The sequence below is a fragment of the Epithele typhae genome, assembly GCF_022376455.1.
Source record: "Epithele typhae strain CBS 203.58 chromosome Unknown BXZ73scaffold_6, whole genome shotgun sequence".
NCBI lineage: Eukaryota > Fungi > Basidiomycota > Agaricomycetes > Polyporales > Epitheliaceae > Epithele > Epithele typhae.
In genome coordinates, this window is record NW_025954197.1 from 1 (window position 1) to 24,209 (window position 24,209).

The window sequence follows — 24,209 nt, forward strand, 5'->3', positions numbered from 1 at the left end:
CAGGTACTCAGCGCCCCGGCATGTACTATATCTTCTCTGGTATACCGCTGTTCAAAACGCGCAACAATCCTCTCTCGGGCCCTTGTACCGCTCGTTCATCGAATCATTCGCTGCCTCTCGTGGGATCCCTACGTCTATCTACCCCCAGCTCCATTTTTCCAGCCCACATTCGAGTACCGCGAGCCCTAGTTACGCACAACCCATCCCTGCGGCATCTTCATTCGACCACCGGTTCTTCGGCCTTTTTATGAAGGCCTTCGCTGGATTCGGAGAGCATCACTCTTCCAGGGGCGTTTTCCTCGACATGTTGCGCTCAGGACTCTCGCCCACCGCTGAGATAGAGCATGTCTTCGCGATCAGGATGGCACTAGCTCCCGGCAACGGATTTGAGCCCGCCATGGACTACCTCAAGCTCACCCGCGATCTCGTGGACAAATTCCTCACGATGTTGGACGAGCGTTCGCCGGCGCACGGAAATGCCGACAATCTCCGCGATGTCGCCAACGGCTTCTTCCTCGGTGTCTTGATCAGGCGTCTTTTGACAGACAAACGCACCGGCGACGCTTGGCACGTTCTTGTTCGCTATGGGGACGTGAACCAACATTTTGGACGGAGGATCGCGCAGCAAATCGCGCAACAGGCTCAGCACATGGCCGCTTGGGTGGGCGCTCATAAAGGGAGCCGCGACACAGTTTCTTCGGGGATTGAGGTGGACTTGTCTACTCGCCTTCCATTGACTCAGGTCGTTGAGTACGTCACGCTTCTCTGATGTATACGAGATTTTGTGTCATGTCTAGTGGGATCATCGGCGGCTGCTCAACTGAATTATCAGCGGTGTCTATTCAGGTGCTTCCTAGTTGAGCGCAGAACAGCGATCGAACCTTGGCTTCTCCCCACATTATGCCTTAGGCCCCACTCTGACCAACACCTCGCTCGTTGCTTCGTCAATTTGGTATGTACATCTGGCTAGTGCGCCCCATATCCATTCTCTGACGACGCTTGTATTAAGATAGGCTAGTTTCGATGTTCATGTATTAGAGCATAGACATTAATTGTAATTAACCTCACTGTGGGCAGCAGGTGAGCGTGCCTTCCATTATTTGCACTCCCGATAAACGACGACGTCTGATGAGACTCGGATGCGGCAAGCGATTCGGCTTACACCTCCGGGCCTCTCCGCCCGGCAGCAAGTTTTCAATCGTTCCCTCTAAACATGTACTCGCCTCGTGTCAATCAGACCAAAGTCCACCAGAAACGACTGCTCAGCTGATGCGACTTGCCCCATTCGGCGACTGCTTTGTTACGTGAGCGGGGCTGGTCCCTCCCGTTCCGAATAGGCGTCACCAATGCTCCGCTGACTTCCGTCGGTATGTTCGCAGCGCAGTTACACAAAGGAAGCGCAAAAGCCACTGGCGATGGTCGGGCTTCTACTATCTCCTTAACGCCAGTATGTATTGCTCGCTCCTGTGGTCCGTATCACCCACTTTTCTCAGGCTGCATCCACAATGCGGCATGTTCCTGTTCTAATCTTACTTCATTCCGCTGTCAGTGGGTCGGCAGCGGCGAGCTAAACGCCATCGAATCCTTCCGTCAGGTTCCGACCGGCGATTCACGTTGAACGACCCGCTCCGGAGGCTGCTCGGGTGACCTCCATGGTTCTAGCGCAGTGTTCAAACCGTTCAAGCCAATGCCACGCATGCCTGACCTGGATGTACTGGCTGCAGGGCACTGGTGCTAATGATGCCGATGGACGGATGCACCGGACGGGTGGGTCGGAGACAGTGCAACACACTGCGCTGGTATTCATCGGAAATCGGTCTTGACGTGCTCTGGCTTCTTCGCGTCTTCCTGCCCGGGCAAGTTCGGTTCAGGCCCTGAGCAAATGCAATCATGGCCGGGTGGCCCGATAAGCCGGGTAAGCTAGAGCATACTTAAATGCTAGTGCTCGCCCGCACACGTCATTTCCGCCCTCATCTCCTCCCTTCTTCCATGGCGCCTCCTATGCTCCCCTACGCGGTCGCCGCCGCGGGCGTCGTGTGGGTGTTGTACAAGGTATTGCGCCTATTTGCGGCGAAGTCTCCACTCGACATCGTGCCCGGCCCACCGCGCAAGTCCCTCTTGGCAGGTGAGTATCGTGAACTGATTCGCCTGCCCCTTGACACTCTAATGGATCTGACAGGAAACCTGGAACAACTTTTCGATCGGGATGCATGGGGTTTCCATGATGAGGTGGCACTGCAATACGGTGACGTGGTGAAGATCAATGCCGTCCTCGGGTGAGTTGTCTTTGCAGTGCGCGCTCTTCGACTCACCGTCGCACTCTCGCGCAGGACAAATGGCTTTACGTCTTTGACCCCACTGCTCTGCGCCAAATCGTGTTCAAGGATTCGGCATTCGACCAGATCCCATGGCTCATCGAGTGCGTCCATATTCCAGACCCCAGACCCATCTGATCAACCTCCCGCCCGTCCCTGACCCCAGGAGCACCCGCATGCTGCTCGGGGCCGGCGTTTTGGGTGTCCTCGGTACGCACCCTCCCGATCGATAGGCGACGTCCCGACCGGCTGATGAGCGCACGATCACTCGCGTTGCTCCCCGCAGGCGAAGCACACAAGCGGCAGCGCAAGATGCTCACCCCCGCTTTCGCGGAAAACAACCTCCGCGAGCTGACGCCGGTCGTCTACGAGGTCGCGCGCAGGGTGAGCCCTCCGATGTCCGCCGCGCGCGTTTGCGATTCGGACTTACGTTTGATTCCTTGCCTGCGCGCGCAGCTCGGTGATGCGGTCGCCGGTACCGTTGCGGGCGCCCAACGAGACGTAGACATGCTCGACTGGATGGGCCGCGGGGCCTTGGAAATCATCGGTCAGGCCGGGTTGGGACACTCCTTTGACCCGCTGACGTCCGACACCAAGTCGGATGCCTACACACAAGCCGCGAAGCAGTACCTGTACGTATCCCCTCTTCCCCCCGTCTCCTTCCTTTCCACAACTCCGTTGCTGCCGGCACATCGAATCCGGCACCGATGCGGTGGTCCCTTCTTTTCTCGCTATACTGCGCAGTCTTCTTCTTGATCGCAGCAGCTGACGTACATGCTTCTCTCCCCACCACACATGACCTCGGCCACGATGACACGCCAGACCGCTCTCGTTCACGCCGATCATGGTCGCCGTCCGACAGCTGAGCCCCATCTTGACGAGGCTCGGTCCAGCGTGGTTCCGCCGGCTGCTCGTGAAGTGCGTGCCCGTTGGACAGGTGCAACAGCTCAGGAACGTCGTTGATACCCTCTACCAAACATCGGTCGACATCATCGCGCAGAAGAGGGCGCTGCTCGAGAGTGGGAAAATCTCCGTGGGGAAGGACATCATGAGCGTCCTGCGTAAGCTTGCGCCGCCGTCGTCCCGTTTGATGAGTAGTCGCTCATGTTTGCACGTTTAGTGAAGGCGAACATGGCTGCATCCGAGGCCGATCGACTCCCCGACGAGCAGATCCTTGGGCAGATGAAGTGCGCCGAAGCCTTCCTCTTTGGCTGTGGCCGCACCCTTGACCATCTCTCGCAGCATTCTCCTCTTTGCGGCAACCGACACGACTTCGCATGTCATGGCGCAGATCCTGCAGCTCCTTAGTGAGAACCCCGACATCCAAGAACAGGTTCGGCGAGAAATCCTCACCGCGTGCGACGGCGACCCTGAGCATGAGATCTCATACGACCGGCTGCACGCGCTCCCCCTCCTCGACGCCGTCTGCAAAGAGACTCTGCGCCTCTATCCCCCGACCCCCATCGTCCTCCGCACGTGCGTTCCCCGTCTTCCTTCCTTGACCCGGTACTAACCCCACCCCTACCCTCGTCCTACACACAGGGCCTTCGAAGACTCGACGCTCACCCTCGCCCGCCCGCTTCGCACGGCCGATGGCACGTTCACAGACCGGCTCTTCGTGCCCAAAGACACCAACGTCCTCGTCGGCGTCCGCGCCTGCAACCGCGCTCGCTCGCTCTGGGGGCCCGACGCCGAGACCTGGCGCCCCGCCCGCTGGCTCGCTGAGGACGGGCTCCCGCCCGCGCTCGCCTCCGCCGCCGTGCCGGGCGTGTACGCGCACACGATGACGTTCGTCGGCGGCCCGCGCTCGTGCGTCGGCTTCCGGTTCGCGCAGATCGAGATGAGTGCGTCGCCTTCCCCCCCCTCTCCTGTGTACGCGCGCGTCGGGTGAGGGTGGATGCTGACGACGACGACCCCACAGAGGTTGTGATCTCGACGCTGCTCTCTCGCTTCGCCTTCGAGCCCTCCGCGACGCCGATCTTCTGGAACGTGTCCGCGATCACGTTCCCGAGCGCGGGCCGCGAAAGCGAGAAGCCCGAGATGTGGCTCAAGGTCCGCCCGCTCGCGCCGCGCAAGTCCGGGTAGGCAGGATGTGCTAGGTGCCCGCACCACGCCCAACACCCTATACATGCACACTACACGGGGACGATACCCTACTAATAAGTACGCTCTCGGTGTCTCAGACCTCAGGGATGATCCTGTACAGTACGTAGCTGTTGTCCTGCGCCCTACATAATCTGTAATGTACAACATACCCCCGCGCACCCTGCGTAGAGCGTCCCTGGTGCCTACCGACGCAGCCAAACCAACGCGCGAGCTCATGCAACACAGCACCGCAGAAGATCATCGACGCTTACGTCGAAGTCAATCGAAGGCGTGATGTCGAGAGGAATCGATCGCGATCGTGTCTCAGACAACTTACATATGTCCGTCCAAGTACGTACTTGGGACGGATCGAGGCTGTGGCAGACTCCTACTAGCGGGACCCACACCCGACACGACTTCATTTCTCCGACCCTCTGGCTGTTGAACCATGCCGATACGGAAGATATCCTGGTAGGAGTCAATTCAATCGACTCTAATAGAACAGCAGACACGTAGTATCAACAACCAACAATTATAGAAAACCGTACACGGAAGTCGCGAACGAAACACGAACTCGGTCGCATAAGTAGTAACCCCCTTAGGCCTTAAGCCCATCTAGTGCGCGACGACCGCCTCGCCGCGCCCGCCGCCGCTTCGCGCACCCGCGCACGTGCCGCCTCGCCGCGCTCTCGCGCATCCGCCCCTCGTCCCCGCACACCGGGCACCGGAACACCACGCCGATGTGCACGTTCAGCCAGTGCCGCCCGACGCACTCGAGCGTCATCCGTCCGTCCCCCCTGCGACCGCTCGCGCCCGCGCCCGGACCGGACGTGGCGCACCCCGGCATCGGGCAGCGCGCGATGCACGCGCCGGAGGGAGCGCGCGCCGACGGACAGGCCGCGCACAGGTCGTCGTGGTGCGCGCGCTTGAAGTGCGTGCGCCAGGCGGCGTCGGTGGCGTGGAGCGCGGCGCCGCAGCTGGGGATAGGGCACGCGTAGGTGTCCGATGACGATGTGACCCGGATGGGCTGGAGGTGGGAGGGGAGCGGGGAGGGTGGGGCGCGGCGGGGACGCTTGCATGGGTGGGCTGGTGGAGGGGACGCGACGCGCTCGTCGTCGAGCAGGCGCTTGCGTTTCGGCGATTGGGGGCGGTCCGGGGTGGGGACAGCGCTGTGCGGGGTGTCAGCGCAAGACTCAAAGGTGTTGTAGGTGTGGATGTTAACACACCTGTAAAGACCCAGCACAGAAGGCACAAGGGTATCCAGGCGCGGAGACGAGTTGAAGGAAGCGCCCACGGTGTGTGGTGCTGCCTGATGAGGGCTAGGGCTCATGCTGCGCCCGAGGTCGATGAGGTAGTCGACCTCACGAAGAGGCTCTGGAAGAGGCGGGTTCACGAGGCCCCCGCTCATCGCGTCCGGCACCGAAGTCCAATTCAGCAACTCGAAGTCGACAAAGTGTTGAGGCATATCGACCGCGGGGTCGCCACTGGCGCCAGGCTCGAACGGACGCAAGTCAAACGATCCGGCGCGCGTGGAATCGTCCTCTTGCGTGGAGCCTTCCGGAGCCCAGCAGTTGAAGTCGTCCTGGACCAAGGGAGCGCCGAACACACTGCAGGAGACGGGACTATGAGCGCCATGAAGGAGGACGAAAGGATATGGAGACTTACCTTATCGGATCAAAGACAGGGCCACAGACAAAATCAGAGTAGAAGGCCATCTTGCGCAGGAGATGGGGGGGATGGGGAGGTAAAGGCCACGCGTCTAAGGGGGTCCGGGGGAGGCTGCGGGGATGCCTCGTCCTTGTCGAACATCCCGAATTTTATACGCCATGGTCCCAATGCCCGCCAGAGAGGCGTGAGTGTGCTCCGCGCGGCGGTGGACCTAGTAAAGAGCACGGCAGCCAACGAGAGCGCGAGTGAGCGTGGTGCGGACGGAGTAAAGAGCGTCGAAGCTAGGACGGGCGGTGGGTAAAGAGCGTCGAAGCTCGGTAGTGCGGAGATTCGGACTCCGACAATACAGAGTAAAGAGCAGAGAGGGGCGCCATCACAAATGCTCTTTACTTATCATGATGAGGTGGTGGCGGGCCTGATACGGCGTGTTTGTGAGATGCAGAGGCCTCTGGACATGTTGAGGATGCTCCTGCCTTTTATTTGACACCACTCATGAGGGATTTTGTGCACTCGAGGGCGAGGGCGAGGGCGAGGAGGAGGACGGGAGAAGTGGATCAGAGTCGAGCAAAAGACGGACGATGAGGCAACTCTCAGAGTTTGACGTCGGCTAAGTGCGTGTGGCCGCGCCAAGCGAACACGTGTAACAAGCGCGCGTCTACAGCCCGCCCAGTCCGTGAGGCGCCCTGCCACGGCTCTTCGTTGCTGGTGGCGTCTATTCATCAGTAGTAGAAGGTTATGATTAGGTTGGATTCAGAACGGGGTCTAACAGGGTCTAACGCAATAGATCGTGATCCGGAAACAGGACACACTGACCGGTGTTCAGTCTCTAGATACGTTCGCCGCGTGCGCGAACTGGGTCTCCGGATGATCAGCGTCTGCTGCGGTGTCATCGCAGCCATGGGTCCGCAGACCGCCGGGCCGATCCTCAGGCCTCAGGCCTCAGTACTCAGTCGCGCACCACCTGCAATATTCGTCGGTCCCACATAAGCGCACACCAGCTGTTTCGACAAACAGTCCACACGGAGTTGGTTACTCGTACACGTCCTACATAATCGTACAGAGCAAGGGGGAAGACACAACTAGCACAACATACTACAGGAGTGCTCTACATCTCCATCCTGCATCGGACCCCACTGGTCCGCGACCGCCCGCGCACGTTCGCCTGTTCCTCCACATCCCCATCCTCATCCTCCTCCCCGTACGAGTCCACCGAGAAGTCCCAGTCACCGATCGGCCGCCGCGTCCGCGTCCTGCGGAGCTCGCGCCTGAGCGAGCTCCTCGTCGTCCCTACGTCGCGCTCGAACGTGCGGACCGGGGCAGCGTTCCGCCGCCCGCCATCCTCCGCCCACAGGCGCGGCGGCGAACTCTCGACGGGGGCGGACATGGGCCGGCGCATGCCCAGGGCGTGCGGGAGCCCGAGCCCGGGCCCGCCGGACGAGCGGGGGCGCTCGCCGTCTGCGCTCATCACGCGGATCGCGCGCGCGGGGGTGGGTGAGATGGGCGAGGCGAGGAGGGTTGCAGGCATATGCTCGGTGTCGATCTCGGCGGTGAAGGAATAGAGGTCGAGGCTGATGTGCGGCACAGCGTCGTGGTCAAAGCCGTCAACAAAGGTGGGGGTATCAACTTTTTGCCTGAGCGCGACCGTCTTCCGAATGCTGAGGAGGAGGTGACATCCCTAAGCGGAGATGAGCGCCGAGCAGAGAAAACAAGCTTATAGAGCCTAATGCTTACCGAATATGACAGGACGGCAGGGAGCCAGCTGTTGAAAAGATCGTTGAGACGGAGACGTAGAGCCTCGCGGTGCCAGAGACTTACCTGGAGAAAATTACTGCCGTAGTTGGGGTGCCTATGGCTTGAAAGATCGTGTTCAGGGATACAAATACTACCGATGTCGTTAGGTTGAAGTCGACATATGAATGTGACCCCTCGCAGCTCACCCAATAGTCTGTTGGAGGTACGTAAGCTTTATTGTTCCACTGCCCATAGGGATACGCACATGAGGTAGTATGCACTATTGTCGCGAACCAGTTGATAGACTAGAGGCATGTGTTTTAGACGACCATATGATATACACTTGGCGGTATTAAGGCCGAAAATCAAAGCTGCACGCTTTCTGAGAAACTTTGTGTGACGGTATCACGAAAGCTTACTTTCGAATAACAATATCGGGACCCTGGGTTGAGACGTTAGTGCCCCGGCCGGACGTGATATCGATAGGGCTTACCAGGTTAGTTTGATCGCGATATCATCCGGAATGAAGCAACCTCTAAACGGTACTCCAGGCGGTAATTGCAAGGGCGTAGGGTATAGCATGAAGGTGAAAATGAACGACGACTATGTGCAAGTACAAAGTCAGTTCACATGGGCATCACAAGCGCAAGATCGGCCGTACCGCAGTCGTGACTGTAGCTTGGTTGAGTGATATTTAACGAGTAAAAACAAAGGGAGAACGCACGGAGGAGAGAGACTCCAACCACCCATCGCACTGCACGCTGTTTCAGTTCATGTAGACGCATGCGAGCACGATGTTGGCCTCTCACCTCTATGTGAGCGATGATATAATGCGTCGATCCTCAGAACGAGACTGATTTCGACGCAGAGGAGTAGGATCGTCATCTCTCTGAGCGTCATTCCAGTCAGCAGAATATAGATTCGTGCAGATAAAGTAACGCACACAAACTGGAATACTAGCATGGGGAAGCAGCTAAAACGGGTGTAAGCCAAGAGCATGGAAGCAAAGCAGCACGACGAACAAAACTTCGAAGATTCCCGAGGCGAGAGTCCTGAAGAAACGATAGAGAAGAGGTGATAGAGGACTTAGCCAAAGTTGAATGATGCGCATATATGGACAGAGAGTGCCCACAGCTGACCGGCTATGCCGACATATCTCGACAGGAAAAAGAGGTATTTCGGGAAGGCTCTAGTTGACCTGCGTGCGTGTCGCAAGTGAGCTCATCGCGTGAGAGGCGGTGTGGTGGTGGTCCGCACCTCCAAACATATTCAATCTATGAGACGATACGTGAGCCCAGCAGCAGCGATCGAATGCATTGGGACGTGACAGACCTCGTCATCAAGAGTCGTTAAAAGATCGAAAACCAGGAGTGACGACGAAGCGGCTATATGCACGCGGTAAGGGCATGGAAGGCCGAGTAGGCTGAATGGAACGCGTACTGTAGTGCGTAGCTTGCCCGTGCGCGGCCGAGAAGAGCACGATGGCGCTCATATGCGTGGGCGGGCGGCAGTGGTGGGGCAGACGGCGTATCACGGCTCATGCGGACGGAGGGAAGGGGGCGCGCGGGTCTGCGGGAAAGATGGTGGTGGGTGGACAAGCAGGCAGGGAGGAGGTGCCGCCAGTGAAGGTGGAGGGCGACGGCGGGAGATAGGCTGAGGGCTCGCGCACACGCCGCACGGGCCCAGTGCTGCATGTGACCCAAGTATGCCTGCCGAGATGTTCTAGAGATGTTCGGGAGCAGAGCGGAAGCCGCCAGGAAGGTGGATGGGTCGCTCCCGTTCGTTGATCCCCTTCCTCCCCGAGGCGGTCTGCGGCATGAACCAGCACTTTGTTTCAGAGCCCTCATGACAACCGCTCAGGCGGATCACGTTGCCCCGAGCGGGTAAGTGCCGCCAGCCGAGTATATCGGAGTTCTTGTCTGCGGTTGGCCCACTTTGGGCCCACTGGAGAACCGCGCAGAAAGGATCATGCCCAGAGAAGGACAACCTTCCCTCTAGCTTTACTGCTTCGACCAATTGCATGGAAACAAGTCCTTGGAAGGAGAGTAGACGAGTAGCTTGAACAGTCAGTCCTCGTGGAAGTAAAACAGCAATCGGTGTGGCGAGATAGAGGCGCCAAGGCACATCGAAAATCCTCTTTCAAGTTTATCCACAGTCAATCTTTTCATTTCCAAAGCAAATCGAAAAGGCACCGTATTGCTACGCGACATGAAAATGAATATCCTCCACCGGCATCATCTTCCCGTTGATATACTACTTACTCGCATACCAGCACATCCCAGATCACTGCTCTTACCGCTCACCCGCTCCAGACGGCCGGGCCGGCTGAGTAGAGAGAAGCAGGAGCGTCAGCCGCCGCACGCCACCAGGAAAACATCCACGACACTCACGAGAGGTGTACCCGGTGTAGCCCGCGGGGAGGTTGTAGATGTTGATAAGGATGCCGGGCTCCTCCCCAGTGTACGCGCCCGGGAAGGACACGAGCGGGCCTGGCTTGCCGCTCCCCCGTTGACGATGTTGACCTGCGCGCAGCCGATGTAGAACTGCGCGCCGGCGAACGTGCTCGCGACGTGCAGCGCGATCTGCGGGTGCGAAGATCAGCGGGGCGAACGATACGCGACGCGGGGCCGAGGCGAGACGCACCTGTTCGGCGCGGATGAGGTACTGCCCGCTCGGGGTGTTCTTCGGGATCGTGAAGGTGATCTGGTCGATGGCTGTCGCGCGCGCGGTGAGCGGGCGGATGACGTGAGGATGGACGAACGGACGGGGCACGCACTCTGCGACGGGAACGTGAGCGCGCCGTTCTTGTACACGGGCGCGTCCTCCCAGATCTTGAACCACGTCTTGCCCGTGCCGGCGTTGGGGCTGTTCGCGGCAGGCGACGCCGCGCTCATGTATGCGGCGAAGTAGCCGGGGTGGTAGAAGCCGTCGTTCTGCGCGCAGGGAAGGGACAGTCAGCGCGTCCGCCTGACGGCGACTGGGGGGAACTCACGGCTGGAACGAATCGCGCCCATTAGCGTTTGTTATGGGTCGATCAAGCGGAGGAGGTCTGGCTTACCCTTGAACCCGATGGTGGACCCGGCCGAGACAGTCGCGATGCTCGTCTCCCCGGGAATGCTGCCGAGGTCGAGCTCGTAGCAGCGGATGGCTTCCGACGTCACGTCAGTCACCTGCGAGTGCGTACGTACATCGATCAGCGCACGTCCCAAGCAAACGAAGGACCGACACGCACCGGCCCGTTGGAGTAGTGATTCTCAGTCTCGCGGACGTAGACCCAGTCGCCGAACGTGGTTCCGTTCGCGATGAAGTCAGGAAGCGTGTCTGGAGTACACCGTGGTCAGTTCGATAAGATTCAGCCGGAGACGAGGAGAGGACGCACAGTGGGCGGCGACCAGCTGTGCAGAGAGCGCGGCAAGGGTGACGAAGATGGCCTTCATCTTGGGTGGCGAGTCCGACTGGTCAAGAGGTAGTAGGAGATGCCTGCAGATTAGCTTCGTGTGAGCCTCCATTTTATATGTTCCCAGCTCGCCGACATATGAGGCTGACCATGTCACACGTCTGCAAGAATGTCCCCTGCGATGGCAGATAGAACATAGTGGAAGGTGTTGCGGGTCCGGGAGGTATAGCCGCGAATAAGTCCGAAGAATACAAAGTCCACGGTTCCGTGAGGTCACCGGTGCTCACCGACTGTATGTCGCGGAGATACGGAGTGTAGGCCTCGGAGCCAGCATGGACGGTTGAGTCCTGCACAGCACTTACATGCGCGAGCTGTAGCCTAGTCACAACCCCCACCGGATCGTACGTTGGCCCACTGAGGAACTCCGAGAGCAATGGCCAATATGAATGGTAGGCGTATGAGGAAACACGGAGGTGGCGGTCACGGCTCCGAACTACAGCCGCACTTTAAACGAGAGTTGACCACGGATGGTTCAGGAGAATCAGGAAGTTGGGCCGGGCATTCATGTTCGCTGCGCTGGAGCTATTGATAGATCGAGAACATACACTGAGTGAAGCGAATAGAGAGATATGAGTGGCCCGTCCGATATGTCAGCCAGACGAGACAAATGTGCGGGCCCGAACGTTTGGCACCCGGTTGTATCATAGCAATCTGCACCTCCTACGGTGGACACATGACGATGGTAAACTTGCGAAAGGGGTTGAAGCCTTAAACGAGACTACAATACACGCAAGCATTAGTTGCCCAGAAGAATACATAATCCATACCTGAGCTCCGCTACCCAATCATCCTAGCACGCCGTACTTCAACCAAGATCCACGTACGAGCCTCCGCCCTCCCAGCCCGAACCGCTTGTCGGCACACCATATGCATCCTCTTGCACGCCGCCTTCGACCGTGTTCAATGCGAACTCGCGCTTGAACTTGCCCTCGAGAGTGGCGAGCATACCAATGAGATTCGTGCATGCCTTCTCGAGGACAGCGGTGGGGGTGATGGTACCGTCCGTCTGGATCTTGAGCAAGAAGTAGGGGTGAAGGGGATGGGGGACCTTGTAGCCGGCGAAGAGGACCTGTGGCATGCTGAGGAGTTGACTGAAAGCGGGAATTGCATGGTCAGACGTGTCGTAGGGGGTGAGGGGAGGAGTAGGAACACCGATGGGGTATGACGCTGAGAGAGTGAAGGACTCACGCCCGTATCATGTTCGCAAGAGTGTGGTCCTGCTTAACGATTTTGATTGTGGCAGCGTTGGGAATCTTGGTATCCTCAGAAACCTCGACTCTGAGGAGCACGGATGATGAGCCCTGGTCACGTTCACTCAAACCCGGGTGACCCACGGTTTTTCACCCTCCTCAAGCACGTAAAGTTCATAACGATTGATAGCATTCATTGTGTGTATCTACCGACTAAACGACAGACACGACCGAATGGACCGACCTAAGAAGAAAGGTCAGCGAAAAGTTTGCAAACATACGTCAGAAGGTCAGAGAAAATATAATGAAATCACGGAGATTCATCGACAATAAATATCAGGCTTGTAAAGCCACCATCACTCAGCGGAAAACAGAACATATACTCACCAGGCAGTGACACTCGTCGGTGCAAGTGAGCAAAGCAAAGACAAGACGGGAGTAGGCGCCGTCAGACATGGTCGCGCTTGAAATTCGCAGCATGTTAGGGCGCCTATATCACCAAAGCCCAAACACAGCCAAATCTCCAGCCACCGCGCCAGAGGATCGCAGTCTGTAGCAAGGCAGCCTCGTATACGCCCTCGACTTCCGCCCTCCTCAAGGTATGTCCCGCCGGCCTATGTCACGATGCTCGACACCGCTAGATTCTCCTGCTCGCAAGCTGTACAACGGATGTCGTTTCAGCCGGGAGTGAAGGGAATCTGGTGGTGGATGGCTCACGGGGCAACTGGATGTTATTGGGTGTAGACAGACGCTGATCTTCTCGTTCGCTCAACAGAAAATGCCGACACGGTTCACCAAGACTCGCAAGCACCGTGGCCACGTCTCGGCCGGTCACGGTCGTGTTGGCAAGCACCGCAAGCACCCCGGTGGTCGCGGTCTCGCTGGTGGTCAGCACCACCACAGGTGCGTCCCCTCTCAGCCCTTCCAGCCAAGTCTGTTCCCTCATGAATGCATATCTCCGCACCCCTACCTCTTCGAACTCTTCGACGCCCACATTCTTGCCTTGATCCGCGATGAATAGGACCAACTTCGATAAGTACCACCCTGGTTACTTCGGTAAGGTTGGTATGCGCCGCTTCCACCTTACGCGTAACCTCCAATGGCGCCCCATCATCAACATCGACAAGCTCTGGACGCTTGTCCCCGCGGAGGAGAAGGAGGGCCTCACCGAGAGCTCGGATGTTGTGCCGGTCATCGACACACTCCAGCACGGGTACGGCAAGATCCTGGGCAACGGACAGTGCGTGCACCTATCGTCGCGTCACTGCGAGCATTATTCACTGAGGCACTCTCTGCAGGCTGCCCAAGCTCCCCTTCATCGTAAAAGCGCGTTACGTCTCGAAAAAGGCGGAGTACGTGTTCCCCATCCGTCCTGTACTTCAAGGTGCTTACTGGTCATTTTCTGTTCAGAGCGAAGATCAAGGAGGCGGGCGGTGTTGTCAAGCTGATCGCATAGTTTTGTATTCTGCTTCTGTCCTTTTACTCCCTGTCACGACGACTCTCCTGCATGCATATGACATGAGACTGCAAGGCGTTCTATGCAATCCATGCTGTACCATCTGCTACTGCGCGCGTACATGTCTCAGTTTGTGACTGCACATCTCAAGTCAGTGGAACCGCCTACACCCATGGTACAGGGGTCGTAGGCTTGAGTTCTGGCCTCTCAAGGACATGTGTGTGAACTCGATCGGAGTCGCTGTGCTATGCACGATCTTCCGTGTTCGTAAGGCGGTCAGTGCCTTGGGATTGGCAGCCACCGCCCAGCTGGTGGCCACTGCGCCTGCCAATGTGGATGTGCAGTGCCGCCTTCTCACCGAAGATGACGAAATCTCGCTTGGTCTCACGCACACGCCGCTGCGCAGTCGCAGATGGAACAGTGAGGACTGGCGCGGATGTCGGTGGTCCCTCCGGCCTCCTCGGACGAGTGTCGGGCATTACGAAGGCTGCGTCGACGACGGACGGATGAACCTCAGCTCGTTGCTGGATGGATACCGCCCCGTGCGCAGTCTTCTGGCAGATAGAGGAGGTTCGGATGGCGGATGTGCGGGCAGACTGGTCGCGGAAGTGGAAGTGCCGTGGGGATCGAGTCAGGCGCACTGACAAATGGATCCAAGATTAGGAGGAGCTGCATAGCTCGCCGTCGCCGCGCCTGCTCCCGCGCTCCCTCTCTCCCAGACTACAAAGTCCCTCCCGTCGGATGGCCAGCTTCACGACCTGGTGTGCGTAGCCGCTCTTGACTCTCCCCTCTGCCCGCCAACTGCCCTCCTGCATCCTTGCTCTCTCCCCTCCACACCCCACACCTCGCATTCCGCTCCGCGCCTAACCGCCTCGGTTGTGTAGACAACAGCCAGTACGCGACTTGGAACCGCGTACGAAACCTCCACCAACAACCCTACCTCGCTCGTGTGGACACCCGTGCCTCCCGCGCCGCCACCGAAATGGCCTCTCAGACCTCACCCACAGGCAACCCTGTCGTGATCGACATGGGCACCCCCGCCCCCGCCCCCACCACCACTACCCCCACACCTGCGTCCGCGAACAAGGGCAGCGACACGCTCTTTGGCCCAAACATCGGCGTCCTTGGTGGTGGTCCAGAGTGGACTGAGCATAGCGAGAAGAGCGCGGACGTCCTCACGCCTGAAATTGTGAAGGGCTGGATTGCGAAAAGCAAGGAGGTCAGTCTGCAGTCTGTCTCGGAGTCCCTCTGCGGCGGTGGGGTTCCCATTTGCTGCACGCACAGGTGGTGGATCACTTTGCAACTGCTCCTCGACGACTGGCATCGTTTTTTGTCGATGAGCGGCCGCACTTGGCTGCTGCGACCGTCGTCCGACAGGGTGGGTATATGCGCGCAGCGTGCTCACACGCTTCAATTATAGACACACTATTCCACCACGACGCTGCAGGCCCTCGTCAACCTCAAGCGTCCGACCATCCGCCTCTCCCCCCTCGAATCCGACGCCACGGACGACGCCGAGCATGCCGACTCGCAGCATCACCACGCGCTCGAGTTCGAGTACGACTGCGACGCACCCAAATGCGCCATCCGCGTCCACGTCCTCCTGAACCCCAAGCACCCGATGGCTGGCAAGCCCGACGGCACCGGGCTCTCGAAGCTGCTCATCTTCGAGCAGATCACCGACGGCGGCTTCGGCCGGATGCTCAAGTTCGAGGACGGCGCGATGCTCGAGCTCGGCCGGTTCGACTTCACGCGCGCGGCGACTCCTGCCGGCGAGTCGTCCTCGACAGGGGACGAGAAAACAGCAGGGACCCCCGCCGCAGAGCCCGCGCATCGCAAGAAACGGTTCACGAACTTCCACTTCCGCAAGCGGAACCAGGAACGCGGCGTCGCCGGCCCTGCCCTCGCCGTCGTAGATGCGGATGTCCATCACGCGGAGGGTGAAGACAAGAAGGAGAAGGAAGAGGACGTTGGAGTTCGTGCGACCATCCGCCTGTCTGCCCTCGATGAGGACGGCAAGGACCTTCCTTCGTCAAACGAGCAGGTGACTTACCTCCACGTCGTGCGGTTTGGGGCCCCGCCGGTCGCGGTCGAGGGCGCCGAGGAAGAGGAGGACAAGCGTCCTTGGGTTGTCAAGGTCGTGAAGCGTGAGGCTACGGTAAGTCGAAGCTTCTTTATTACCCCGAGCCCATTCTCAAAGGGTACTATAGATCGGCCTGCACACCTTCCACCTGCACGAGATCTATGGTCTCTCTGCCAACTCTACAACGTCCACAGCCCCCACAGCCCCTCCTCCCACCGCCCAGCTCGACACTCACACATACCCGCCGGTCACCGCTCCCGCTCCTACCAACCAGGAGGACGAGCCTTCCTCCGAATGTCTTCTCTGTCTATCATCCCCTCGCGAAGTCGTACTCCTTCCATGCCGTCACCTGGTGGCATGCCGCGATTGTGCCCTGAACATGATCGAGTTCGGTGCCAGCGGGACGATTGTGCAGAACGAGGAGCCCAGCGCTCCCGGCGAGACTGCTTCCGGCGAGGTTGCTCCTACTGAACCCACAACCGAAGCGTCTCCGCCTCCGGCAGCTGAAGGCGAGGGTGGTGCCGCCGCCCCTCCTCCCATTGTGCCTCCCGTCCCGATCAACCCCCGGCGGAAGAGGAAGGCCAAGGGCTGGTTCTGCCCGGTCTGCCGTCAACGTACGTGATTCCTTGCAGCGTCGTACATACCCCCCTCTTAACCTGAACCCGCCTTTCCAGCGTACACTTCCCTGCTCCGTATTACCACCACGCCCCCGGAGAAGGACGAGCACCGCGAGTCCACGTCGTCCGACGAGCACTCTCCGCCGGTCCCTGCGCTCCCCATCACGCTCACCGTGCCCCCGCCGACTGCCCAATCAGAGCGTGGTCGTTTCGGCTTCCTGCGCTTCGGCCGCCAGGGTGTGCCGCAGCCCGACGTCGAGCGCGGTCAGACGCCTGCGGCGAACGCAGCTTGAGCGTCCTGGGCAGAGGCTTACTGTGTCATTGACATCGGTTTGTTCTTCGACCTTGCTCTTCCTCGAGCATGTACGATATACTCGGGAGTCGTGGGCTGATGTACACTGAGCGCGTGCGGATGGTTTTGTTGTACAACATACGAGTTCTCTAGTCTACTTGTTTTTACTATGCTTTCAATCTATGTTATTTCACAACCCTCGATACAACGCGAGTGCCTAGAGCGATGTCTAACGACTTCACTGAACGTAAGCACACCGTGACCTAGCCGACCCACGGGCGACGGGCCGACGTACGCGCTTGCAGGCCTGCGATGTCTCTCTCTTGGCAAAACCCCCACTGCACAACTTGTTCCCCGCAACCGCCACACGCCGACCTGACCGCCGTTCACGTCGACGCATCCACTCCTTTGCAAACCCGGCCCCCAGCCGCTGCGCTCACCACCCCCACCGCCCCGCACCCACGCCGGACACCGCCTGCCCCGGCCCCCGTCCCTACACACGCACTCTGAGCGGGAGAGCACACGCACACCGAGACCGAAACGCACCACCCCACCGTCACCCTAGCCCCCGACCCCGGCAGGATGTCCACGGACCCGTACCACGCCGTGCAGCAGGAGATCCAGGGCTCGCTCCAGACCGCGTCGACGCTCCGCGCGTCCTTCCTCCGCATCCGCAGCACCGCGCGCGAGGACAGCGAGGAGCTCACCTGGGCGCGGAACGAGGTGCGTCCCCGTCCCTGCCCCCTCGCCCCTCGTCCCGCGCGAGCGGAAGCTGACCGTGCTTCTGCGGGGCACACGCTCAGCTCAAAGCGACACTGGCCGCGCTCGAGGCGGACCTGGAGGACCTGGAGGAGAGCGTGAAGTGAGTGCCGTCCCTGCCATGAGCGCGTGCGTGGTTCCCGCCGACTGACCGCCCCGCGCACAGTGTCGTGGAGTCGACCGGCGCGCGGCTGTTCGGGCTGGAGGAGGCGGAGGTGATGGAGCGGCGGCGGTACGTGGGCCACGTCCGGCGCGAGATCGAGGTGCGTGGCGCGGCGGGGGGCCCGCGGGCGTCGTCTGCTCGCTGATCACGACGTGCCGCAGGACATGAGGGCGGAGGTGGAGGGCGGCCGCCGGTCGCGGCCGACGTCGATGTTCGGTGCGCCGAGTCCGGGCATCCGCTCGCCCGCGCCCGAGAACGAAGACAGCCAGGCGGAGTGGGCGAGGCAGGAGCAGGAGGTGCGCGGCCGGCCTGTCGCGGTCTCTGCGGGGTGTTGACGCGCTGTTCTGCGGTAGATGATGATGCGGCAGCAAGACGAGACGATTGACACCATTGCTGGGACGCTCAGCACGATTCATGAGCAGGCGGGCTTGATGGGCCAGGAGATCGGAGAGCATAACGAGTGCGTCGCTGCGGTTCTGTCTGTGTACTTCCGTGCGGTCCTGACGTTCTTTCTCTCCAGGATGCTCGACGACCTTGAGCGTGGCGTGAGCAATTCTGACGCCAAGCTAACAACGGCAATGGCGAAGATGAAGAAGTTCATCCGTCAGACCGAGGGTACGTTTCCCTTCCCCCAGTTGTATGTTCTATTCGCTGACTTCGAGCTTTCTAGAAACAAAATCGGGCTGGTGTATAGTGATCCTCATCATCATCCTCATGGCATTGCTGCTCGCCGTGATCCTTGTATGATTGCTACCTTTGCAGCCATCCGTGTTCGCGTTGTTATTGTACGCTCTCATATTTACGCAGCATCACCACGCTCCTTTGACTCTATCGGGACATTTACTGGCATGTACATCTCGGTATCATAGACACTGTTCTCGTTGTAATTGACTCACCCGGTCTGTGCCTCGCTGCATAGAGCCGGACGTGTTTATTCGGACGTGTTGTTTGCGCGGGGTTTGTCCCTACAGCCAACTAAAGTCAGCGATATATCAAGGCTCGCTGTACTAATCGAGCCCACGCTCGCCCGGACGGTGTTATAAGCACCCTTCTCACCGCAGTTGTGTTGTACAAACTGTCCCTCGTCCATGGAGATGTCGCTCCTTTCGGAACACCGCAAGGGCTCGGTGTCGGGCGTCGAGATATTTAATGCGCATATATCAACACGTCAAGTGGTCAGGGTACAAATCAACTGGATTCAGGACTCGGAACTAGGCACCGTTTACAGGCTTTGACATATAATAATGGTATCGTGACGAGGCAATAGATGGACTCGGTGAAGAGAGATACAAGGAATGTTGATAGAGTGTGAGCGCATACCATGCCACGGTCCAGTTAAAGGAGCGTACAGAAGGCGATCAAGTTGGCCACCGACATACTGGACTGCTGCCGCACGGCGGTGAACGCAGGCACGTCCCGGTCGAATTTCTCGGGGTCGCGCAAGTACTCGTCCCAGTCCGTGAACAGCGGCTTCCACACCTACCCCTCCCCCCGCACGCGCACGAAGTTGCCCGGGACGGCCACGGTCGCGCACGTGTCGTGCAACGAGCGCAGGGAAGGCGGGTCGTTGACGCCATGCACACACACCTGAATGGCGTCGAGCAGCTCCTTGCGCATGTCCGAGACCGGCGTGCGGCAGATGTCGGGATGGATGACGCGCGGGGGTGCACGCGCGAAGGCGTCAACCATGATGTACGCCGAGTTCTTGACGCCGAAGACGGTGGTGATGAGGATCCAGTGCGGGGGTGTCTTGTGGTGGGACCTGAAGCGTCGGCGGAAGCAGGCGATGGGGTCTTCTGTTGGGTGGCCGGCAGACGCAGCGCCGCTCTGAGTGGTGTCTTCGCCGCCCCGTGGGAGTACGAGTACACCGCAAGAGGGGGCAAACGCCTCGTCCTCTATCGTCGACGGGTCCTCGGCGATGCATATCTTCTTGGCATCCACCTCCCCGACGCCGCACACGGAGAAGGCGCGCGAGGGGCCCCGAGGCTGCTTTGATCCGAGATGGCTGTGGTTAGGCTCGAGGAAGAATGTCACGGCGTAGCGCTCGAGTTGGTTGGCGTAATCGTCCCCCCACGTTCGCAGTGCGAAGGCGACGCCTGCGGTGATGAAGGCCCATTCATGTGCACTGCAGAACTTGCGGAGTTGCTCGGAGAGCTTGGGGAGAGGTGGGGCGGTCGCGTCCGGAGCCTTCTTGCAGTACATCCTGCATCGCAGAGTGTGTGGATACCAGGGGCTGCGATCGGTGCGGCGGGAGCGTACCTGTGGGACTTCCAGTGCACTTTCTGGCATTCCTGAGAACAGTACACCGGCTTCAAGGCGCACGGACCCCCGCATCTCCTGAAGGATTGGCCAAGGACGGGAAGTTTGTTGCATCCCTGGCACCGACGGCCAAAAGTATCGGCACCGGGGGGCTGGGGAGATCGTTCGTCTCCAGCAGAGGAGGGCATGATGGCGGTAAGCGAGAGGTGCGTGGCCCGGACCGACGTTCATATCATCGGTGAAGCTGACGGGTAAAGAGCTTGCGCAGGGTTGTCATCAAATCGGGTGCTGCCTTTAAAGTTCAACGTAAGCCCGTAGCGTGAACGTTTGAACAACGGTCCACGTACGATGCCATCTGGGCATTCGGGTAGGTAGGGCATCGGCCTCTCATCGCTCCTCCATTCTCGACGCTCGATTTCGCAGCCTCTTCAAGGGAGTCTTGGCCCATTTGGTGTGTTCGCATGGGACGGCGCAGACCGGCGATTGAAGAAGACGAGGGCGAGAGGAAAGACGCGGGATCACCGGTCCGGGAGAGGATCGGCGTCAAAACCACACTGGCGCCTGGCAGTGCGCGGCTGGAATCGGTGTCGCCCTAGGCCTGGCTCGCCCGGTTCCAACTCAACATCTCCCTCTGCCGTCAGGCTGCTTTTAGGATGTATCCATGCTCACATTTCGTGTATCCACTCATAAGACGATGGCACAAGAAATTCAAAACAATGACGTCATAAGTTGCTAGGAGGAGTTTCCCAAGATGGAAGGCACCTCGATCGCTTGAGGGCAGGTCGTTTAGCGCCCAATCCTTTTGCCTCCCCAGTCCGCTCTCGCGCAGCGTCCTCCTCTTCCATGTCACCAGTGAACAGCACAAGAGCAGTCTGGAAGGCATGTGCTTTCGTTGTCCGTACTCTTCATATGCGAGACTGTTGACAGTATCCACACTTTCCTCGCATTTGAAGCCCTTCTGGCGTCACTGGCAAAGTTGTTTTTTGCTTCACGCCGATGCCAGCGTCCGTCCCTAACAACATGGCAGCGTCCTTGGTGGGAATGATGGCCGTTCACACGATTTTTTCATCCCCCATCCCCTATTTGAAGCGCACACGTAGTAGACATCGGCCGATACCGAAGTTCATGGTCGATTATGCCAAGATCATGCACTGCATGCAATATCAGGCTCGAGTTGAAATTGCGCATCGGGGGTTGCAAACCGCCGCGTGTCTGGAGCACTCGCGCGGGGTGGCTTCGTCCAGCCGGGGTGCTACACAATCGCCAATCGTTGAAAGTCGCGCCCTGGCCCGATGAACCCGCGACGTATGATTCCGAACCGTCCTTGAGGCGCATCACCTCCATGTTACGGCACGGACGTCGATATTCTCACCCAGAGTGGAAGGCTGTCGGGGATACTCGCGGCATTTGATCAGAGCAACCCCACCGGGGAAACCAACCGACAGCCACGGTCCGACCCTGGCCAGGGGGTTCAGGACACGACGGGCACTCCAATGAAATGTCATTTGGCTTTGCGGAGCTATACAGTTGGAGTTTGTTGCAGCACGCGAAGCAACTTTCGACGGATTGTTGCCGGCCCGGACGTGGACTATCCACCTGAGCCTGGCAACGTTCGGCAGACCAAGCCCTTCCTGTGTTCGCGTTCGCGTTTGGAATCTGAACGGTGTAGAGAAAGTGCACGCCGAGTACGTACGCCGAACGGCGTTCGATTCGGCCGCAGTCGCTTCAGTCGCTTCTCTCGAGTCCTCCCCGAGAAAGCCGCGACCACGAGCGCCCCTATCTCGAGAAACCACGGATACGGCAAGCTGACCGTTAAAGCTACTACTTCCCAGGATCTATCCTGTGCTTGTTCGTCGCCCCTCGGTCGGCGTCTGAGGAGTGATTCGATTTTGAGAGGACAAATTCGCCAGCCCTAGCGATCGGCCGAAAGTGCGACTCGAGTCAAGAGCGGTGCATTACATAGACGATCTATGAAGGGAGGGGATTTAGAGTATTCTACAGGGAGCATAAGTTACGACAGGGTATCAGGAAGCTAGCACGGTCCAAGTAGCGTGTCTATGCTACATAGCGGTGGGAAGCTCGATCTATAGAGTCTTGGGTACCCGATTGATAAGAGGCAGGCATCACAGCTCCGTGTTCGGGACGAGAGTCGACAAGGGATTGGCAGCCGGGCAGGCTCCCCGAGCGGGCGCGTAAGAGATTGACAGAAGCGAGGGCGGCGTCGCGTCGCGCCAGCGATCAATAATGATAGAACCGCTCCCCGGACCCAACGTATGATCAATAGCGTGCCGTCACAGGGCACGGGGCACGGAGAGGGGGGAGGCCGCACGGGGCCGCGGAGCGATGCGCTCAGTCGATGTTGTGGCCGGAGGAGAGCATGGCGGTCGCGACGAGCGCGGGCTCGGTGAGGCCCAGCTGCACCGCCTCCGCGGTGAGCTCGAGGGAGACCGCGGTCGGGCTTCTCGAGACGCGCCCGAGGATGCGAGGGGCGCTGCTGTGCACCTTGTACAACTGCACGCGCCCGAGTGTGAGCGCGGCGCGTCGGCGGGGGAGCGTCGACACGGTCGATTGCATGACGAATGGGTCAGCAGAAAGTCCCACCGCGCAAAGGGAAGTAGTTCGGCGATCAGCGTGAGGAGGAGAACGGTCGGAGCGAGCGAGGACGTACGCAGACGAATCCGTCCATCGGTGCCCACGCGTACTGCACACGGTTCGCCTCCATGATCCGCCGACTGAAACGAGAAGCCGCTCGAGATGAGCGACTGAGTCGACCAGGTCCGTGGAGCGGCGGATACTCACCTCTGGTCTGACGACAGCCTGAGCCAGTCGCGGACGCGTTGACGCGCGGACCCGCCGCGAATCTCCACGGACGCGTAGGGCTGCCACTGGACCATCCCGATATTTCTTTTCTCTGTGTCCTTGAAGATGGTGTATGCGGGGGCGTTTGCCTCCGTCGAAACGATGTAGGCGGTGCGGCCATCTGGGCCAACGATGGTCGAGTTTAGGATCGTCGACTTGAAATTTATGAATGTGTAGGTGACCGTGTATAGCTGTGTTGCTGGTGTGGAGAGAGATGGGAGTGCTCCGTACACCGAAGTTGATTGTCCATTCCAGTTGCCTTGAGCGAAGGGGTTCATGTCGAAGCGACGGTGAGGCAGCGATGAGAGTATGGATGGGTGCTGCAAGCTGCGATGGGAGGTATGGAGACCTGGAAGGGAAGCCGTCGAAGCCTTTGTCGAGTGGTGAGGAACTGGGATTTGCATCACCGTATATGTACGAGGGAGCTGAACGGGGCGCTGAGATGAAGGGTGAGACGGGCGACACGAGCAGGCGTATGCGACGGTCAAGCATCTCAGCATCTGTGTGTTGGAAAAAAGGAAGTACTTTCGGGTGGAACCAAGGTGAGCGTACCAGCAAAGACACGAAAGTGAAATGACATGGGGTCGGGCGGCGGTGACGGATTGGTGACGGACATCTCGGCCCTCGCGTCGACATAGCTCGGCAGAGCCTCCCGTGCCTATCATTGTCACAGACGGGCGTGCGGTCTAAGATCCAGAGCGGTGTATTTGCTCCTTTGCGTAACGCGCGGGGTGGTGTGGGGCTCCAGTTCCATCCCAGTCTCGTCCTATGGTATCTGTCAGCATTGTGAGCACCGAAGGATGTGACTAGAAAAAGAGGAAGACTAGGAACTCACTTCCATAGTACGCCCTCGTAGGCAGATGCGAATTCCGCTCCGAAAGCGTCGACGCCTTCATTCCGGCGGTTCGGTAGTGACGGAAGCACCTGGACCTCGCGTTTTGATAGATTCCTGATCCAAAACGTGGGGTACAGGTGGACGGCAGGAGGAAAGAGAAGACGCTGGGCGCACGTGAAGCCCATGGCGATGCGATCAAATTCTCGCGTGGCCGGCCCGTGGTCAGTTGATCTTGACCCGCATCCATCCTCATATGCTGGCTCCGCGTGAAGCTATTCTCTCTCCGCCGTCAAGTGTTACTCTGGGGTGAAACCATCGTCCAGGAGGATGCCGCCCTAGCTTTGAAGAGCCAGGGCACGCTGTGCAACTTCGTAGCTTCTTACATCGCCAACTCGTATGCGAATGCCGATCGGATTGCGAGTGCGGTGAGTAATATGATT

At 59.2% G+C, this 24,209-nt stretch overlaps 11 protein-coding genes across 11 annotated transcripts; 5 read left to right on the forward strand and 6 right to left on the reverse strand.

The window, feature by feature from the left end:
• Positions 1–304: 304 nt before the first annotated feature.
• Positions 305–769, forward strand: BXZ73DRAFT_74789 (uncharacterized protein; the record flags this gene model as incomplete). The annotated part of the gene is made up of 1 exon (XM_048022097.1): positions 305–769. The coding sequence occupies one exon, from the start codon at positions 305–307 to the stop codon at positions 767–769; it is 465 nt and encodes a 154-aa protein (XP_047881048.1).
• Positions 770–2,001: 1,232 nt separating this feature from the next.
• On the forward strand, positions 2,002–4,400 carry BXZ73DRAFT_41817 (cytochrome P450; the record flags this gene model as incomplete). Its single annotated transcript, XM_048018846.1, has 11 exons — positions 2,002–2,125; positions 2,180–2,268; positions 2,331–2,419; positions 2,482–2,525; positions 2,602–2,699; positions 2,772–2,941; positions 3,138–3,376; positions 3,436–3,502; positions 3,558–3,791; positions 3,858–4,159; positions 4,237–4,400. The coding sequence occupies 11 exons, from the start codon at positions 2,002–2,004 to the stop codon at positions 4,398–4,400; spliced, it is 1,620 nt and encodes a 539-aa protein (XP_047881049.1).
• A 598-nt stretch (positions 4,401–4,998) lies between these two features.
• On the reverse strand, positions 4,999–6,115 carry BXZ73DRAFT_97959 (uncharacterized protein; the record flags this gene model as incomplete). The annotated part of the gene is made up of 3 exons (XM_048027543.1): positions 4,999–5,569; positions 5,627–6,007; positions 6,066–6,115. 3 exons carry the CDS (start codon positions 6,113–6,115, stop codon positions 4,999–5,001), a joined length of 1,002 nt encoding a protein of 333 aa, XP_047881050.1.
• A 608-nt stretch (positions 6,116–6,723) lies between these two features.
• BXZ73DRAFT_74792 (uncharacterized protein) lies at positions 6,724–8,114 on the reverse strand (the record flags this gene model as incomplete). Its single annotated transcript, XM_048022098.1, has 7 exons — positions 6,724–6,780; positions 7,027–7,112; positions 7,162–7,186; positions 7,225–7,743; positions 7,800–7,950; positions 8,006–8,044; positions 8,065–8,114. 7 exons carry the CDS (start codon positions 8,112–8,114, stop codon positions 6,724–6,726), a joined length of 927 nt encoding a protein of 308 aa, XP_047881051.1.
• A 1,984-nt stretch (positions 8,115–10,098) lies between these two features.
• BXZ73DRAFT_88087 (glycoside hydrolase) lies at positions 10,099–11,236 on the reverse strand (the record flags this gene model as incomplete). The annotated part of the gene is made up of 9 exons (XM_048024827.1): positions 10,099–10,124; positions 10,190–10,292; positions 10,313–10,381; positions 10,443–10,513; positions 10,576–10,732; positions 10,792–10,793; positions 10,858–10,969; positions 11,032–11,120; positions 11,179–11,236. 9 exons carry the CDS (start codon positions 11,234–11,236, stop codon positions 10,099–10,101), a joined length of 687 nt encoding a protein of 228 aa, XP_047881052.1.
• An 825-nt stretch (positions 11,237–12,061) lies between these two features.
• Positions 12,062–12,643, reverse strand: BXZ73DRAFT_88088 (DNA-directed RNA polymerase II; the record flags this gene model as incomplete). The annotated part of the gene is made up of 3 exons (XM_048024828.1): positions 12,062–12,347; positions 12,445–12,534; positions 12,591–12,643. The coding sequence occupies 3 exons, from the start codon at positions 12,641–12,643 to the stop codon at positions 12,062–12,064; spliced, it is 429 nt and encodes a 142-aa protein (XP_047881053.1).
• Positions 12,644–13,224: 581 nt separating this feature from the next.
• Positions 13,225–13,902, forward strand: BXZ73DRAFT_97961 (60S ribosomal protein L27a; the record flags this gene model as incomplete). The annotated part of the gene is made up of 4 exons (XM_048027544.1): positions 13,225–13,349; positions 13,468–13,686; positions 13,745–13,798; positions 13,857–13,902. The coding sequence occupies 4 exons, from the start codon at positions 13,225–13,227 to the stop codon at positions 13,900–13,902; spliced, it is 444 nt and encodes a 147-aa protein (XP_047881054.1).
• A 741-nt stretch (positions 13,903–14,643) lies between these two features.
• On the forward strand, positions 14,644–16,895 carry BXZ73DRAFT_88090 (uncharacterized protein; the record flags this gene model as incomplete). The annotated part of the gene is made up of 5 exons (XM_048024829.1): positions 14,644–14,665; positions 14,787–15,121; positions 15,323–16,060; positions 16,113–16,599; positions 16,660–16,895. The coding sequence occupies 5 exons, from the start codon at positions 14,644–14,646 to the stop codon at positions 16,893–16,895; spliced, it is 1,818 nt and encodes a 605-aa protein (XP_047881055.1).
• Positions 16,896–17,476: 581 nt separating this feature from the next.
• BXZ73DRAFT_41452 (t-SNARE) lies at positions 17,477–18,563 on the forward strand (the record flags this gene model as incomplete). The annotated part of the gene is made up of 7 exons (XM_048018773.1): positions 17,477–17,617; positions 17,698–17,756; positions 17,820–17,916; positions 17,978–18,112; positions 18,170–18,276; positions 18,337–18,431; positions 18,487–18,563. The coding sequence occupies 7 exons, from the start codon at positions 17,477–17,479 to the stop codon at positions 18,561–18,563; spliced, it is 711 nt and encodes a 236-aa protein (XP_047881056.1).
• Positions 18,564–19,151: 588 nt separating this feature from the next.
• On the reverse strand, positions 19,152–20,263 carry BXZ73DRAFT_74796 (uncharacterized protein; the record flags this gene model as incomplete). Its single annotated transcript, XM_048022099.1, has 3 exons — positions 19,152–19,295; positions 19,320–20,019; positions 20,076–20,263. The coding sequence occupies 3 exons, from the start codon at positions 20,261–20,263 to the stop codon at positions 19,152–19,154; spliced, it is 1,032 nt and encodes a 343-aa protein (XP_047881057.1).
• Positions 20,264–22,424: 2,161 nt separating this feature from the next.
• Positions 22,425–23,212, reverse strand: BXZ73DRAFT_74797 (uncharacterized protein; the record flags this gene model as incomplete). The annotated part of the gene is made up of 3 exons (XM_048022100.1): positions 22,425–22,586; positions 22,744–22,807; positions 22,875–23,212. 3 exons carry the CDS (start codon positions 23,210–23,212, stop codon positions 22,425–22,427), a joined length of 564 nt encoding a protein of 187 aa, XP_047881058.1.
• Between the last annotated feature and the right edge of the window lie 997 nt (positions 23,213–24,209).